At 41.6% G+C, this 19,471-nt stretch overlaps 1 protein-coding gene across 1 annotated transcript in view; it reads left to right on the forward strand.

Moving 5' to 3' along the window:
- Positions 1-19,471, forward strand: part of CUNH1orf226 (chromosome unknown C1orf226 homolog) — a 429,537-nt gene that overhangs the window by 365,701 nt on the left and 44,365 nt on the right. The window contains exons 5-6 of the mRNA XM_004385750.2: positions 1,031-1,139; positions 16,565-16,706. Of these exons, the coding sequence (XP_004385807.2) occupies positions 1,031-1,139; positions 16,565-16,706 (251 nt within the window). The remainder of the gene's footprint in view (positions 1-1,030; positions 1,140-16,564; positions 16,707-19,471) is intronic.

A 19,471-nucleotide genomic window follows, 5' to 3' on the forward strand; every position in this document is an offset into this window, starting at 1 on the left:
CGGCTGTATCTCCAGCTCCTCCTGGGTAGTGCCTGGTCCACAATATGTACTCAGTAGGAATCCCTGCAAATAATTAACCTGCTCAGCTGCTCACCAAAAGGTTGGAGGTTTGAATCCACCCAGACGTGCCTCAGAAGAAACGCTTGGCAATCTATTTCTGAAAAATCAGCCATTGAAAACCCTGTGGAGCACTGTTATACTCTGACACTCATGGAGTCGCCATGAGTTGGAATCTATTCGACGGCAGCTGGTTTTAGGATTGGTTGAATGACAGAATGAATACGTGGAAGCTGTGGTCCTGATAGAAGGACAAAGGGAATGGGGTCATTATCACCAAGGGACCTATGGCAATGAAACAGTGTGTCTTAGTGTCTCCCAACATGATTAGCATTGATGGTTCTCCAGGTCTCCTCTTTTGGGGATAACTGGAACAGGTATTAGGAAACTTGTCCACATTTCCTTGGATTTGATGCAGATTTACTACTCTGATAAGTAAGGATGAGTATGGAGTCCCTGGTTGGTGCAAATGGTTAAACTCTGGGCTACTAACCAAAAAGTTGGCCGTTCGAACCCACCAGAAGCAGCTCTGAAGAAAGGGCTGGTGATCTGCTTCCAAAAAGTCACAGCCGCGAAAACCCAGCTGAGTGTAGTTCTACTCTGAAACACATGGGGTCACCAGGAGTTGAATGTTGTTGTTTTTGGAAGGATGGGAACCATTTCTGCTTCTTAACGCATAAGTTACCAGAACAGGTTTGCTGCCTCAGGAGATGACTGATAGTCTGGGTTCCATCTCCTATCCATGCCCACTCTTCCAAATGTGGAAGTCACTTTGGGGTAGTTTCATTGTTTATGGAGCCTATTGAAAGTGCTTCCTTCACTGTGGCTTTTTGATCCCCTGGGGAAAAAGCCTTACTCTTACAGTAGGCTTTCGTGAACTTTGTCTTCAGGGTGTTCTTAAACAGAAGTTTCCTTGTTGGAGATTTCAAACTAATGCCATTTTCAGTGCATTTTTCTGTTTCTCTTCCTCTAGGATCTTTTATGTCTCTCATGATTCCCAAGACTTGAAGATCTTCAGCTATATTGCTCGAGATGGTGCCAGCAATATCTTCAGGTGTAACGTCTTTAAATCCAAGAAGAAGGTAAACGGGCAGTCACTGGTCATCCTTCATTTTTCTCTGATGGACCTAGGGCACCCCCAAGTCCCTGTTGATACACAGGCAAAGTTTGGACCTGGTTATTTTAATGCTAGACATGAGGAACTATCTCAGTAGTCTGTTACTGCTCCTATATAATGAAATTCCCTTTTCGTTTCATCTGAGCTTTATACTTAGCTATGCGTGGACGATTGGAGAGGTATCACCATTGGATAAGAGCTCTGGAATGGGAGCAGGTAGACAGCACCAGGAGTGATGCTTACCTTAAAATGTGGTAGAAGAGAATCATTGCCATTTATTAAGGTGATCTTTGTCGAAATTCTGTATATGATCAATGGGTGTTATGGATTAAATTGTGTCCCCCCAAAACGTGTGTCAACTTGGCTAGGCCATGATTCCCAGTATTGTGTGATTATCCACCATTGGACATCTGATGTGATTTTCCTTTGTGTTGTAAATCCTACCTCTATGATGTTAGAGGCAGGATTAGAGGCAGTTATGTTAATGAGGCAGAACTCAATCTACAAGATTAAGTTGTATCTTGAATCAATATCTTTTGAAATAAAAAAGAGAGAAGCAAGCAGAGAGACAGGGGGACCTCATACCACCAAGAAAGCAGCGCTGGGAGCAGAGCGTGTCCTTTGGACCCAGGGTCCCTGTGCTGAGAAGGGAAAGATTGATGACAAGGACTTTCTCCCAGAGCCGAACAGAGAGAGAAAGCCTTCCCTTGGAGCTGGCACTCTGAATTTGGACTTCTAGCCCGCTAGACTGTGAGAGAATAAATTTCTCTTTGTGAAAGCCACATGCTTGTGGTATTTCTATTATAGCAGCACTAGATAACTAAGACAGTGGGCTACAAATCATGACTACTGGAATTTGGTTTAGACTTGGCATGTAATATTGGTTGTCATAGGTGACTATTTAGGTATACTATGGTATTTTGGTATGATAACCTTGATGCTGGAGTAAATGCAACTTTTGCACCTCTGTAGAGGCATTCTTCTTCTCCATCTAGAAGTCTATCACACAAAACCATCGTGGGTGAGGAAACCTGGAATCCAGCCATGTCTCTGCACTGCAACCCTGAGTGATGTTATGTGGGTCACTAATCCTCTAATAAGGAGCCCTGGTGGTGTAGTGGTTAAGCACTCAGCCAGTAACCAAAAGGTCGGTGTTTCGAGCCCACCAGCCGCTCCAAGGGAGAAAAATGTGGCAGTCTGCTTCCGTAAAGATTTACCTATGGGGCAGTTCTGCTGTCTTCTATAGGGTTGCTATGAGTCGGAATTGACTTGACAGCAGTGGGTTTGGTTTATTTTGTGTTTTTTAACTTCTCTAATAGTTGGATCCCTGGTGGCTCAATGGTTAAAGTGTTTGTCTGCTAACCAGAAAGTTGGCAGTTCAAACCTACCAACCGCTCCTTGGAAACCCTGTGGAGCAGTTCTACTCTGTCCTCTAGGGTCACTGTGAGTCTGAATCAACTCGACAGCGAAGGGTTTGGTTTTTTTGGGTTTGGTTTTTTTTAAAGGAAGCTTCCTTGTCTATCCAATGAGGAGGATGGTCAAAATCAGCATTTCCTAAAATATATTCTGCAAAACATTTATCACCCACAGTGTTCCATGTTAAAACTACTACCTAAGTTGCTGAGAAGTCTCGAAGTTGAAGAAATTCTTTTAGCTTTGTTTAGCCTAGCATTTCCCAGACTGATTTGGCCATGAAACCATTTCCATTTTTTCCCCCATGTAGTATGTGTTAACATACTGGGAACTATTTTTCTGCCCAAGAAATTTTGGGAAATACTATATTTATACCTCTGAGGGCCCTTCTGGAGTCTCTAGGTTGTGCAAATCATTATGGTAAGTGCTCAGCTACTAGCTGAAAGGTTTGTGGTTCAAACCCACCCAGAGGTGCCTTGGAAGACAGACCTAGCGATCTGGTTCCAAAAAGTCACAGCCTTGAGAACCCTATGGAGTGGTTTTATTCTGCACCCATGGGGTCGCCATGAGTGGGAATCAACTAACAACAACAGCAAGGCCCCTTAAACAGCTCTACCATCCTAGAGAGAAACCATTAAGCCTGGCTTCCTATGAGGACTACTTCCACACCCCTTCCTGCGTTCTTCTCTTCTGATCTCCTGATGCTATGTTGCATCTTATGCCCTACAGCATCCTTAATAGATTTGCAGATACCTTGTCAAATGGAGATAATAAGAATAATACATGGTAAGGTTGAGATTTACCAATGTATATGTCCTGTTCCCCATCCTAACCCCACAGAGAGATTATACTTTGCTAAGTAGGCCTCTTCCTTTTAGAGGCTGTATCCCCTTACCCACCTTGTTTTCAGGCATTTTAACTGGAAATCATGGAATTAGATGGAAAGAGCTAGAGCGGGAGGGTCAGGCACACGAAAAAGAGTAAGTTGCTAGCTTCTACTCCTAGGTAATAGGAAAGTGGAGAGAAAAATTAAAATTGTAAGGGAGACTAAGTTGATCGCATATTAAAGGACTGAGAGAAAGGGGTGTAGGGAGAGAGAGAAAGAAAAGCCGCAAGGGCTGGAGATGAAAGAGTTTGGGGTTTCCGAGAATGAAAGTCTCATATAGCTTTGAGGTGGAGGGGGGCTGGGAAGGAGAAAAAAGGAAATACTTAGTGTTCCCGAGAGCTAGGAATTTCATCATCTGTAATGTTCTTTGACAGATGCTACTAAAGATTGGAATCCCTTCTTCATTCTTTTTGAATGCTTGACTGAATTTCTTTGACTTTAGTTTCGTAGAGACTGGACCGTGTGGACCTTGGAATTTATTAGAGTTACAAATAACACTTTACTGTTTACCAAGTGCTTTAATATTTAATTCTACTGGACCACTATAACACCCATGTGAAGAAGGCAAGACAGGTAATTTTCACCCTCAGTTTTACAGATGAGTAAATTGAGGCTCAGAGAGATTAAATGACTTGCCAAAGGTCACATGAATAGGCACTGGCTAGAACCAGGCAGACACACAGAACAAAAGACTTCTTTAGCAGGAAACCTAGATAAAGAGGACCATTATATTATCGTTGCTTTGCCACTGGATCTAGTGTAGCGATACAAACACAGTGGGGGCATCCAGTTCTTCTGCCAAAACCTGAGTCTAAGAACAATGCCCACCTGAAACTTTGACCTTGATGAAGTAAGGACAGATTCAAGTTTTTATTGCCCTATGAATAGGAATAGCCCTCTGGTTCCCTGTCCTATCATTGTTTTCCAAGTTCCATAGTTCTCAGAGATAGTTCTGCACCTTCCATTTTCTGTATCCCTTTCACCCTTTCCTACTGAGACTGCAGCTCTTCGTAGAGTTGGTTCTCAGGCCGTTTGCTGGCCTGTGGCCACGCAGCTGAGGGAATTGTTTCCAGACAGCCCAGACTGTGAGCCCTGTTCCTGCTGAACTATAGGTGGGAGGGCCAGTTTCCAAGCCAGGAAAGAGAAGTGAATTGTTCACAAAGGAAGCAAAACTGGGGAGGGGTGGAGAACATGTCCGGGAGGGTTTTGCACACCATCCTGGTTAGCCTCCAAATATGGTGATTTACTTTTTTGTAAAGCACTTCTGGTTTTGGGAGATAATAGCTTGGGAAGGAGGCTTAATTGGCAAGGCATAGGAATATTTAAGAGGCGAAGGGGAAAGGGCTGTAGATAGTGGGCGAGATATGGACCCTGAGGAAATGTGTCTTGCAGGGAAGTGTTTGGATTGCTGGAGGTGAATAGGCAAATCTCTGGATGGGAAGCTAGGAGACCTGGATGTTCTCCAGAGCCCTGCAACTGACCATAATGTGAAATACCTTGTATGTGCTCCTCGCTGTGTCAGGGCTTTGATTATTGCTGTTGCATGTCACACCATGTCATGGCACATTTGTTATGACAGGCCTGTAATGTTGGTGTCATCCTTACCCCACAATTCATCATAGGGAGTGGGGCTATCTCTTCTGTCTCTTCTGATGGTTGAGAATATGAGTCAGGTATCTCAACTTTTCTGGTAGAGGGCCTCTCTATACCTTGCTCCCAACCCAGTTATTTTTCTATACCTAAGGATCTTCCTTTAGTCACCTACAAATATGTGGTTCTCATCCTGGGGACTTTAATCTAGAGCTGAATTTTTTTAAGTTGGGCTTTAACCAGATGCTACATAGTAAAATACTGGAGGAAGATGATGTAGTACCTGTTACTCATCTACTACTCTTGACTATCTCAGTTTTAGCTTTATATTAAGTCAAATAATAATATCTTACCTTTTTTGACTACTTACTGGTACCTGAGACTATTCTAAGCTCTTTATATGAATTACCTTACTTCGTTTCCACAGTAGCCCTGTGAGGTGAGTACTAGTATGCTCTTCATATTATAGATGAGGAAACAGAGGCTTTGGGTACACAACTTACCCAAGGACTCATAGTAAGTGGTGGAGTCATAACTGAACCCAGAAAGTGTGACTCCAGAGCTCACATTCTTAACCACTCCTATTATACCATCTTCTCTGGATCATCAGGAAGTTACATAACTGAGGAGCATTCTTATTCTCCCTGTATTGTAACTGGGTTCTACAGTAATCATTACTTGGTTATGAAGAGCTCCTAACTCTGTTAGCCCAAATCACTTTGACATAGATTTTCCTTTTTTTCCCTCATAATATTTGTGTATGGTTAATCTTAACTCCATTTTATTAGTTGGAGAAAGAAGGGGCCTAGAGAAATAAATTGATCTTGGTGACCCAGTGAATCAATAATGCCACTGAGATTAGAACCAACTCCCTGCTTCCCAGTCCAGGGTTTTTGCAACTAAACTCCATTACAGGAAAGTTGTATTAAAAGACGCATGAGCCTTTCTGGACTCTAGTTTCTCCAACCACCAAATCAGATGAAGGGCATCTCAGGAAGGTTCATTGTTGTATGCAAACTGATCTGATCTTTAGGGAACAAATTCTATGTGGCTGGAAAGGATTCCCAGCATTGTGGCATAGGGATCCCAGCACCTATTCAGAACAGAAAGGAAAGGTGGGGGTGGGTCTTTCCCTCACCGGGAACATCCAGTGTAGACACTTCCCAGTAACACGGGCATTCCTCGTTTCCCCTCTTCAGAAGATCTAATAATAGTGTTCATTTGCAAGGTCTCTTGCTTCTTGTAAAGGCTCTTTAGTGATACTTTACATGGTGGTGTCTTGACCTCCCCTGTGGAGTAGATGTCACTCTCCTGCCATTTTCTCTCAGCCCCAAGGAGGATATGGCTGTCTGCCCTGATTAAGAGTGACTGTCACTCTGTACTTATTAGCACATCAGTGCATGAAGTGTTGGTGATTAACAAGAGCAGCAGGAACCTCTCTATTATCTTCACGGGCAGCTCCTTGAAATCATTTTGCCTGCACTAGGCACGCAAGAGGTTTGGGTTAGGAGAAATCATTTTCTCCTGTAATGCTGTCAACATCAGACTGGGGGCCACAACTGAGCTATATAACTGTCCTTTAAATTTTGCAATGGATTTTAAATGATGATGACAGTCAGGTGCTGAGGAATAATTACTTTCCAGGTTAGGCTTGGTCCTAAATTTAGGGAAATAACCTGCTTTTCTTTTTTGGTGTGTGTTTGTTTGTTTTTACCTTTAATATTGGAGTGGGCTTGGGTTGGGAAGTTGAAATACAGACAGAAACCATAGATCTCAGACCTCATCTAATCCAAACCACTCTCTTTATGGATGAGGAAATCAGTACCTGGAATGGTGAATTAACTTACCCAAGGTCACCCGGCTGGTGACTTACAGCACTCATGTAAGTCTCTGGTACTGTGTTTCTTGGACTAGGAGAGCAGAAGGAAAGAAACAAGAGCCTATTGAAATTTTAATATGCACTCTCTCCTGTCAATGTTGAAAGTCATACCCACTTTGAAACTAAGCTGTCTCTGTACTGGCTATATTCCAAGGCATTGCTTTGATCAAATTATATGGTCAAGACCATTAAATAATCTGCGGGACAGAAAGCCAGGCCTTGTACCATTCCAGAGCCTGAGTACCTTGGACCTTTGTGTGTATTGTTGTTGTTGTTGTTAGGTGCCATCCAGTCAGTTCCAACTCATAGCAACCCTGTGCACCACAGAACGAAACACTGCCCGGTCCTGCACCATGCTCACAATCGTTGTTATGCTTGAGCCCATTGTTGCAGCCACAGTGTCAGTCCATATCATTGAGGGTCTTCCTCTTTTTCTCTGACCCTCTACTTTACCAAGCATGATGTCCTTCTCCAGGGACTGGTCCCTCCTGACAACATGTCCAAAATATGTAAGATGTGATCTCGCTGTCCTTGCTTCTACGGAGCATTCTGGTTGTATGTCTTCCAAGACAGACTCGTTTGTTCTTTTGGCAGTCCATGGTAGAAGTCTAAAAGTAAATATATTGTCACATGTCAGCATTGCAAATTCTGTAGCCTGCAGTCATTTAACATAAGTGAAATCCTTTGCTAAGGTTCAAAACAAAAGCACATTAAACAGACATGACCTTCAGTTCTGTTTTTGTTGAGCTCAAGATAAGGGCACTGCACTTTATTGCTGTGATAGGTGAGAAGACTTGTAAACCTGGAACTGGCTTCTTGGACTTTAGTTCCCTGAAATTCAGAAGCCCTTGGCAGACAAGTCTCAAGTGCCAAGAAGATCAAGAGAGAAAAAAAAAAATGTATGGACTAGAGAGCTGGTAGGGTAATAGAGAGCCTGGCTTGTAGGAAATAGGCTCACCCTCTTCTCTTCTTCCTCATCATACCGTCATATCATCCTCCTCCTCTGCATCTTCATCTGCACCTTGCATTTTGCGCTTACACTCTTCACTCTCCTTGCTCATCAGATGGCTCCTTTATCCTCTTTATAACTTGTGAATTAGAGAGAGCTTTTTCCAGAACAGTGAAATTCCAAACAGTACCCAAGGTGATTTATTAAACCAGCTGCAGAATGGGACTAATAAGCATTCCTTACACATGTATAGCATATAGCATAGGACCAACAACAAAGTCACTTAGAATGAGAACAGAAAGTAAACTCATGATTAAAGTAGAGAAAGCAAACCTTTGATTTCCATCTTCCTGAAGCTAACACTGCTTTAGACTAGACGTTCTGGCAGCTCTCTCTCACTGAGAATTTGGTGTCTTTTTCATGATTGTAGCTGCAATTCGTGGGTATGGGTATACAGTTGATACCCATAATATGATACGCTAAAGGGAATTGCATCTTTACTTTTACAATGGGTCAACGGATGCCCTGGGGAGCAGGGGTGGGAGCTATGTCAACATGAATAAGTAGATGGTTTAAAGAAACATCCCTGTGAGTTGTGAGGGTACATGGTATACAGTTCTAAGACAGCTTCTTTTCAAGCCTTATATTTGCAAAATTGCCTGTAATTGGCATTCCCGTGAGCTTCAGTGTTGTCCGTCTGCGGCTGTGTGCCACTCAGAGGTTAGTCATTCCTCCCCAGCTCTGAAAACATCAAAGCAACCATATCCAGCCTAATCTTGACAACTGAGAGCCCACAAATGCTTTGGGGCTGCTAATAGAAAATGACTTTTGGACAGGAAGATTTGATCCACGTGGACAAATACTTTTAGGGGCCTTTGTAAAACTAACCTGGATTTTTACAGAAGTAATGCAGTATACTGATGCTTTTAAAAAATGTCTAGTACATTCCAGAGAGCGGCCAGATCCTGGAGCTGGCAGAGGCTGTCTTGCCAACATTCCACTTGTTCGCTGTGCTTTGTAGCTGGCTGCCTTCACGTCTTTAAAACTCCACTTTAATTTTCAAAGACCTGTTTGTGGTCATGAGACGTGAGCAGCTGCTTCAGTGTGACCTCGGGGACCTAAAGAAACGGCGTTCCTGAAAACCTCTGTAAGGGCTTTTTAAAGCTTCTCTTGGTCAGAGTGCTCCCTCTTGGGTTCAGACATGGTTATTAACTGTTAAGCCCCAGTGCGTGTGGTTCTCGCATTCCTGGAGTGGCAAGCTGAGCCAGTTTTCCCGTGCCTAGAAGGCTAGAAGGCATTGTCACCAAGTGGGGTGGATCCAGCAGGCTGGAGCTGGCAGGGCTGTGCACAGAGCAGATGGCACTAGCAGTGGGAGGGACAGCCCTTGCCAGGTGCAGGTTGGCCACCTTCAAGTAATTGTTCCCCTAACAAGGAGCCCCTGGGTGGTACAAGTGGTTAAACACTCTACTGCTGACTGAAGGGTTGGTGGTTTGAACCCACTCAGAGGTGCCTCGGAAGAAAGGCTTGGCGATCTGCTTTGGAAAGGTCACAGCCTTGAAAACCCTATGGAGTACAATTCTCTTCTGCAACCCATAGGGTCATCATGAGTTGGAATAAACTCAATGGCAACTGGTTGGGTTTTTTGGTTTAACAGGTCCTTATATCAAATCCTCTAAAAGCAGATTTTTCACTGAGGAAGGAAAGAGAGCCCAAATGGTCAAGGGCTATCTGAACTCAAATAGCCACTTATGAGTGGAATTTAGGAGCCGTCCAGCCCCTTCTAGCCCCTACAGTGGTAAATAGGAAGTGCAGTTCTTTTGAGTGCGTATAGTCATTCTGTCATGCAAATAGCAGGGTAGCTTGATTATGTATTCAAGTGCAGAGGGCTTGGCATAAAATTTGCTAGTGTGTTCTTTTACTGTGAATGAAAATATAGCCTTCACATTAAAGAAGAGTGAAGTATTGGATCCTCTTGTGTCTGTCAGTTTGTCGTACTGTGGTAGTTTGCATATTGCTGTGATGCTGGAAGCTATGCCACCGGTATTTCAAACACCAGCACAGTCACTCTTGATAGACAGGTTTCAGCGGAGCTTCCAGGTTAAGACAGACTAGGAAGAAAGACTTGGTGGTCTGCTTCTCGTCTATATCAAGAAATTTGGAAGACAGCTACCTGGCCAACCGACTGGAAGAGATCCATATTTGTGCCCATTCCAAAGAAAAGTGATCTGACAGAAAGTGGAAATTATCGAACAATATCATTAATACCACACACAAGTAAAATTTTGCTGAAGATCATTCAAAAGCGGTTGCAGCAGTACTTCAACAGGGAACTACCGTAAGTTCAAGCTGAGTTCAGAAGACGACATGGAATGAGGAATATCATTGCTGATGTCAGATGGATATTGGCTGAAAGCAGAGAATACCAGAAAGATGGTTACTTGTGTTTTATTGACTATGCAAAGGCATTGGACTGTGTGGATCATGACAAGTTATGGATAACATTTTGAAGAATGGGAATTCCAGAATACTTAACTGTGTTCATGAGGAACCTGTACATAGACCACGAGGCAGTCATTCAAACAGAACAATGGGATACTGCATGGTTTAAAGTCAGGGAAGGTGTGCGTCAGGGTTGTATCCTTTCGCCGTACTTATTCAATCAGTATGCTGAGCAACTAATCCAAGAAACTAGACTATATGAAGAAGAATGTGGCATCAGGATTGTAGAAAGACTCATTAACAACCTGTGTTATGTGGATTACACAGTCTTGCTTACTGAAAGTAAAAAGGACTTAAAACACTGCTCTCATGAAGATCCAAGAGTCCAGCCTTCAGTATGGGTTACACCTCAACATAAAGAAAACAAAAATCCTCCCAACTGGACCAATAAGCAACATCATGATAAACAGAGAAAAGTCTGAAGTTGTCAAGGATTTCATTTAACTTGGATCCACAATCAACATCCATCAAAGCAGCAGTCAAGAAATCAAACGATGTATTACATTGGGCAAATCTGCTGCAAAAGACCTCTTTAAAGTGTTAAAAAGCAAAGATGTCACTTTGAGGACTAAGGTGCACCTGATCCAAGCCATATATTTTCAATTGCCTTATATGTGAAAGCTAGACAGTGATTAAGGAAGACCAAAGAAGAATTGATGCCTTTGAATCGTGATGTTGGCAAAGAATATTGAATATACCGTGGACTGCCAGAAGAACGAAGAAGTCTGTCTTGGAAGAAGTACAGCCAGAATGCTCCTTAGAAGCATAGATGGCGAGACTTCATCACATGTACTTTGGACATCTTATCAGAGGGACCAGTCCCTGGAGAAGGACATTATGCTTGGTAAAGTAGAGGGTCAGCAAAAAAAAGGAAGACTCTCAATGAGATGGACTGACACAGTGGCTGCAACAATGGGCTTAAACATAGCAATGATTGTGAGGATGACAGAGGACTGGGCAGTGTTTTGTTCTGTTGTACGTAGGGTGGCTATGAGTCAGAATGGACTCGACGGGACCTAACAACAACAAAATTTTAGATAAATTCAAATGAAACTAGTCAGCACTGAATGAGCATATCTAGAACACTTATTCAACAATTTCCTCTTTCATAGAAACCATCATACCAGCTCAGACCAAAGATCCTTTGACCCAAGAGTTTTCCTCTGGTGTGTTGGAGGAGGGAGATCATAGCATTAGTCATTTTGATGTGTTGTGCATATATACACAAGAGATGATTTTCTTAATATCTATGTGTTTCTCTTATTGATAAAATAACTCTGTCTTAGTTATCTAGTGCTGCTGTAACAGAAATACCAAGAATGAGTGGCTTTAACAAACAGAAATTTATTTTCTCAGGGTTTAGCAAGCTAGAAGTTTGAATTCAGAGTGCCAGCTCTTGGGGAAGCCTTTCTCTCTCTGTCAGCTCTGGAGGAAGGTCCTTGTCTCTTCTGAGCTTCTGCTCTTGGACAGTCTTCATGTGACTTGGCATGTCTCTTCCCCCTTCTCTGCCCTGTTCACTTATTTAATCTCTTTTATTATCTCAAAAGAAACTGACTCAAGATACACCCTATACTAATCCTACCTCATTAACATAACAAAGACAGCCCATTCCCAAATGGAATTGAAACCACAGGCAAAGAGGTTAGGATTTACAACACGTATTTTTGGGGGACACAGTTCAACTCATAACACTAACTCTTCCTTAACTACTTTTTTATTTTTTGTCCTCACTACTTTTTGGTACACTGTTTTCCATATTCAAAATAAAAGCATTTACTATATGCCAGGTACTATGGGAAGTACTGTCATGTATGTTATTCTTATGTGTATTCCTCTGTATGGTAGAGGGGAGGCTGTAGAGACATTGCTGATTTGCTTTTTCAGTTGAAGTTACAGAAATACAACATAGAAATACTGTAATAAAGGGAGCATAGTAAGGAAATGGAGTCTGAGGAAGCAGTGTGCTTAATTGACATTTCCAACATAGAAGAAGTACAACCAGAATGCTCCTTAGAAGCAAGGATGGCGAGACTACATCTCACATACTTTGGATATGTTATTAGGAGGGATCAGTCCCTGGAGAAGGACATCATGCTTGGTAAGGCAGAGGGTCAGCAAAGAAGAGGAAGACCCTCAAAGAGATGGATTGACACAGTGGCTGCAACAATGGGCTCAAGCATAGCAACAATTGTGAGGATGGCGCAGGACCGGGCAGTGTTTCGTTCTGTTGTGCATAGGGTGGCTATGAGTCTGAACCGACTCAATGACACCTAACAACCTAACAACAACATGAAAGGCAGGACAAGTAATCTTAAAGCTTGCATTTTCTACCTTTACAGGGTAGTCAGATAGAGGTAAGAATCTACTGCTAATCCTGGTAAATATACTAAATGTCAAAATGAAACCTGGTGAGTGCACATAGATATTAAGCATTAAAACCAGTCTGCTTCCTTATGATCATTTTGGGCAGGTAAGTAGTTGGCTGAGCCTGGTGGGTATGTTCCATACTTTTGTCCTTGATAAAGGTGGCAGAATAGAGATTTGAGCCAGAGTCTAGGTTCTTCAAATGCACAGTCCTAGTATACATATCACATCACCCATCGTCATCTTGTGATGCATAAGAAATGAAGACCCTCTGTAAAGTCATTTCTCACCACCTCTATCTTCTTACATAAGTCCGAGTGCTTCCTTCCAAAGATAAGTTTAGAAATCTATCTTTACACCTGTCTAATCCCATAGATTCAGTGACACTTTTTTGGGAACATTTAAATCTTTAGTATCATTGTTCAAGCTAGTTAAGCAAAGTGTCTGTGATTTACAGAGATGGTGGATTCTGTAACATGTCCTCATTAGGAGAACCTGAGATTTTATAGCAACAGACGTAGTAATGATTTTGGAGTTTTCTGTATCACCTTGTATTTTAAAGAGGAAAACTGGGTCTGTATTCTGGAAATGATAGAGTCAGGAAAAGAATAACTTAGTCTTATCATGTATTTATTCAGTTTGATATATCTGAGTTAATTTACATAAAATAACCTCATGGAATTACTTAATCTCTACATATCAGTTAGACTGACTGTATTTTATTTCTAGAACTCAAAACACTTATTTTTTCTGCTTCTGATACAGATGCCTAAGAGAACAAAACTCCCAAAAGGCAGGGCAGCAGGGAGGGGGAAGGGCTGTGTATAACGGACACTGGCTCTGCTTGGTAGGCAGAATTTAAGGTTTGCTAGTTGTCATGGATTGAATTGTATTCCCCAGAAATATCTGTCAACTTGGCTAGGCCATTATTCTCAGTATTGTGTGATTGTCCACCATTTTGTCATCTGATGTGATTTTCCTATGGGTTGTGAATCCAACATCTGTGATGTTAATGAGGTGGGATTATCGGCAGCTATGTTAATGAAGCAAGATTCAATCTACAAGATTAGGTTGTGTTTTAAGTCAATCTCTTTTGAGAAATAAAAGAGAGAAGTGAGCAGAGAGACAGCGGGAACTCATACCACCAAGGAAGTAGTACCAGGAGCAGAGTGCATCCTTTGGACCTGGGGTCCCTGTGCTGAGAAGCTCCTTGACCAGGGAAGATTGATGACAAGGACCTTCCCCCAGAGCTGACAAAGAGAGAAAGCCTACCCCTGGAGTTGGCACCCTGAATTCGGACTTCTAGCCTTCTAGACTGTAAGAGAATAAATTTCTCTTTGTTAAAGCCATCCACTTGTGGTATTTCTGTTACAGCATCACAAGATAACTAAGACACTAGTAATGAGGTTTGCTGCCAAAAATTAACTGTAGACAGTCTGCTCTTATTTTCATAAAGAGAATAAGCAACAAAAAGACCCAAAGAGGCCACGAGAATGATACTTTTGGGTGGAGCATTGTCTTCTTATTTGTGGATTTTTCTGCTTGAGAAGCCTGAGATTGGAGCTTCATAGCTCCACATCCTAACCTGGGCAACAACTTGTCACCAAAGAAGACATGGAAAGCTGGGTTATACTAGGACCAGTTTCAATAGGCACTGTGCCTTGTAAATCACACCTTTGTGTATATTTTAGAAGAAGGGTGAGGGCCTCTTGCTTAGGACTGGTGCCTACAGTTCCTCAACTTCCTGTAAGATAGGACAGTTGCCTCTCAGTTACTGCAAGCTCATGGTTGAGAATGGGAGGAAGTTAAGGTTGGACATAGGAGACAGAAGTTCTAGTTTCTAACCCACCTCTGGGTGATGGGGAACCCCAAGTAAGTTACCTATCTCTTCCTGTTTCACTTGCCTTGAGGTTCTCACCACCTAGAGACATCAGGATGCTCCGGGTGAGAGATCAGGTAAGAACATCCCTGGAGTTAGCTTAATCGGCTAAGAGAGGTTCTAACTGTAAGAAATCACTTCTAGGAAGTACTTGGAGTTGAGGAATATCAGGAGGAGTGAAAGTAGACTGAGATCTAAAATGGGGATGTGGATATTGGTTGGCCAAGATGCGTTTTCAGAGTAACGTGGATGCTCTTGCCTGAAATAAAAGGTAGGAACATAGAAGTGACGCCAGTCTTGAGAAAATAGCAAGGGTAGCAATTTTGGAAGTTATATCTAGCAGATAATGGATTACAGCGTAGTTCCATATATGAAGTTCCGGAGCCCCTGGGAGTGGGGTTTATGAAGCTAGTAATGGGGAAATATGAGCTAATTTCAGTATTATGCAAAGTATAAATGAATCATACATCTACTCTCAACAAGGCCTCATAGGCTTAACAAAACATTGGATTCTTTGCCTTTGTCTGTAATTACATCAGCTCAGTATTCTAATACCAGCTATTTCATGCTGATGAGAAGCTCTGCTTGACTGCTGATGTTTCCTTGGGGATTTTGAATATAATTGGTGGACTCTGTGGTGTCACCAGGTGGTTACAGCTGCCCTGAAGTCAGATCATCCAAAATGTAATTAATCTTAGACTCAGGTACAGGGTGACAGCAAAATTAAATAAACTGGAGCTATGGTGGGGTGTTTGGGAGCCACTGGAATAGAAGCAGCAGCATTCTGGGCTTTCTCAACCTGAACTCTTCAACTCTATTTTACATTTAATTCATTTTCCATCCTTGAAAGAAAATGAAAGCTAGGTGATCATCAAATTATAGTTAACTGAGACCATGGCCTACAAAACTTCCATGTGGTTCTTCCTTACATCTTCTTGCATTGCCTTAGATGCTATACAGCAACAGAGCTTCTTTGTCTTCTCTCCTTCTCTCCTGGTTAAATAGCAGAATATTAAGAGATATGGACAAGCTGGAGTCCCTGGGTCGTGCAAACAGTTAATGCACTTGGCCGCTAACCAAAAAGTTGGAGGTTTGAGTTCACCCAGAGGCACCTTAGAAGAAAGACCTGGTGGTCTACTTAGGAAAAATCAGCCATTGAAAACCCTATGAAACACAGTTCTATTCTGATGCACATGAGGTCGCCATGGGTTGGAATGAACCTGACGACAACTGAAATTGGAGGGTCAAGCTTTCTTCTTGGGTTGTAAAAGAAATAGGTTAAATAGCAAAACAAAAGAAAGGAGGTAGCCGCAGAGCAGACCCAAGTGAGCACTTTAGAGTGAGTCCTGGAAAGGCTCACTTTAGATTTAGTTGGCTGCCAGTGGTGTTCCAGAAGTCTTTGCCACGGGCTTCAGTTGGCTCTACTGTTCAGGCCAGACTTCTAAGCCCAGTATCATCACAGCCCTTGGCCTGCAGGAGCTCCAGAGAAACCTAAAGTTTGCAACAGGAAAAAAAGAAAAAAAAAATGATGGCCAAGTTCCTTTTAGTTTGATGAGCCAACTGAACATTTCATAACGGTTGGCAAAGGATTCGGAAGCACATCCACTACTTTTGTTAAACTTGGGAGGAGGAATTGGGGCCAAGTCAAGAATTGATATATTTGCTGTCTGTTCTTTCAGTTGACTGATTGTTTCAGAAATGTTGTGACAGTTTCCATTTTCTGGAGTATTGCAGGAAGGGAAACTGTCTTCACACTCTTCTTGGCAAGTATGTGCACACGGGCACCTTAGGTCTTGCCATCTCTTTCCTTTGCTGGCTTCATGGGTTTCTGTCCACATGCCCCCTGCACATCCCCTCGCACGCTACCCTTCTCATGTCTTTGCAGGGAGTCTGTATGGCCTTCACTCGTTCTTTTCCTTTCTCCTTCCCAGAGCCAGGCTATGCGAATTGTCCGGACGGTGGGGCAGGCCTTTGAGGTCTGCCACAAGCTGAGCCTACAGCACACACAGCAGAACGCAGATGGACAGGAAGATGGAGAGAGTGAGAGGAATAGCAACAGCTCAGGGGACCCAGGTAAGTGCCATTGCTGCTGTGAATGGAGAGGCAGGTAGACACCATGTGGTCACTGGATCACTCCTGTTAGGCCCATGCAAATTCATTTAAAAAAGCATTTTATTTTTTCTATTCTTTTCCAGATTCTAAATTTTATTTAAGGAACATGTGTTACTTTTGTAGCAGAAAATTAATAAGATGTTTTAAGTTGTCAAATGAGGAAGCATTAAAATTGGTTGTCAGGGAACACTTCCTAATCGTACAGCTGTTTATTCTACCAAATGGGACCCCAAAGAAAACTTCAGTACAAAAGTAACCACCCCCATAAAAAAATTTGAAAGAATATAAATTTACAATGACTTAAAAAGCTTTTGTTTGTGTGTCTGTGTGGATTTCTAGCACTGAGTTCTATAGACCCTCAAAAAAAAACCAAACCCATCACCATCCAGTTGATTCTGACTCATAGCGACCATGTAGGACAGAGTAGAACTGCCCCATAGGGTTTCCAAGGAGCACTTGGTAGATTCAAACTGCTGACCTTTTGGTTAGCAGCCATAGCTCTTAACCACTATGCCACCATGGTTTCCATAGACCCTTAGTGTGGACCAAACCAACCAAACCCATTGCCATCCAGTCGATTCTCAGTGTGGACAATATTCCAGTATTTCCAATTCTCAAGTCTCATTAAAAGTCAGCAGTGAGACAACAGTGTCTTTTATCATCTGTTATTTAACAATAAACATGAAAAAACAAGTATGGGCATTAGAAAAGAACAGGTGAAAATTAATATTGTTTGTATTAATTATTTACGTGAAAAATCCAACAGCATAAACTGAAAGCTACTAGAATTAATAAAAAATTTGATTAAAGAGACTAGGTCCAATATTACACAAAGGAACCTATGGCTTTCACGTATTCCAACCACCACCAATTAGAAGTTGTAGCAGAAGAAAAAAATCCATGTATCATAACAATTAAAAACAGATAAACTACCTATGAGTGATCACAATAAAAGTATATATGTTGTATATGAAAAAAAAGATTTAACAAATGGAAAGGCATACCATAATCTTGGTTGGGAGCCTCAGCATCATAAAGATGTTAATTCTCCCTATGTCATTCTATAAATTGAATATAACAACACCAGTTTCTGATAGCAGTCACTGGCTGTGTGGTCTTGGGCAGGTTTCTTAACCTCTCTGTGCCTGAGTTTCCTGTTCTCAAAGAAATAGGAATAGTAGTAGTAACTACCTCATAGTATTATGACAGTTATGTGAGTTGATACATTTAAAAGGCTGAGTACAGTGCTTGGTACCTAGTAAGTACCAAATACATGTTAGTTATTACTGTTTTAAAGTAAATATGGAAAGAGAAAAAAATCAAGAATAGAAGAAATTCTGGAAAAGATGAGTGATGACAGAGGGGTAGCCTTCCAAATATAAAGACATGTTATAATGCTGTAATAGGTAAAACTATACTGATGCATAAATAAGTGCCTGAATAAATCAGAATAGAAACCCCAGAAATAGCCCTAGATACAAATGCTAACTCGTTGTATGGTAAAGGTAGAATCTCTATGGAGAACAATGTGGAAATTCTTATTAAATTTTAAAATACACAAACCTGTTGACCCCCGAATTACCTGCCTATCATTTTACACACTTATGAGTCTATCTTCTAGAAATTTGTCCTAAAGGTAGACCCATACATACATGTGTAAAATGATACACAGATAAGATTATAAGCAAAGGGTTTGTTACAAAAGCAAATAATCAGAAACATCAAGAGGAGGCTTTAAAATAGGTTATGGTATAAACAAGGGAATACTGTACAGCCATTTAAAAAATGAGTTAGGTCTCTGTGAACTGATATAAAGCCACAACTAAGATATTTTTTTGAGTTAAAAAAAATCAATGTAGAGAACTGTAGCTACGGTAAACTACCAATTATATAAAATATATACATATGTATGTGTGTGTGTATAGGTAGGTGTTCACCATGCATTTGCCAGTTTGTCATACTGTGGTGGTTTGCATGTTCCTATGATGCTGGAAGCTGTGCCGCCAGTATTTCAAATACCAGCAGGGTTACTCATGATGGACAGATTTCAGCAGAGCTTCCAGACTAAGAAGAAGGACCTGACGGTCAACTTCTAAAAAAAACTGGCCAGTGAAAAACCTTATGAATAGCAGTGGAACATTATCTGGCATAGTGCTGGAAGATGAGCCCTTCAGATTGGAAGGCACTCAAAATACGACTGAGGAAGAGCTACCTCCTCAAAGTAGAACTGACCTTCATGACATGGATGGAGTCAAGCTTTCAGGACCTTCATTTGCTGATGTGGCACAACTCAAAATGAGAAGAAACAGCTGCAAACATCCATTAATAATCAGAACGGGGAATGTATGAAGTATGAATCCGGGAAAATTAAAATTGTCAGAAATGAAATGGAACACATAAAGATCAATATCCTAGGCATTAATAAACTGAAATGGACTGGTATTAGCCATTTTGAATCAGACAATCATGTGGTCTACTATGCCAGGAATGACAACTTGAAGAGGAATGGCATTGCATTCATCATCAAAAAGACCATTTCAAGATCTATCCTCAAGTACAATGCTGTCAATGATAGGATAATATCCATTTGCCTACAAGAAGGACCAGTTAATACGACTCTTATTCAAATTTACAAACTAACCACTAAAGCCAAAGATGAAGAAATTGAAGATTTTTACCAACTTCTGCAGTCTGAAATTGATCAAACATGCAGTCAAGATGCATTG

Source organism: Trichechus manatus, unplaced genomic scaffold (genome assembly GCF_000243295.1).
Source record: "Trichechus manatus latirostris isolate Lorelei unplaced genomic scaffold, TriManLat1.0 scaffold00145, whole genome shotgun sequence".
NCBI classification, from domain to species: domain Eukaryota; kingdom Metazoa; phylum Chordata; class Mammalia; order Sirenia; family Trichechidae; genus Trichechus; species Trichechus manatus.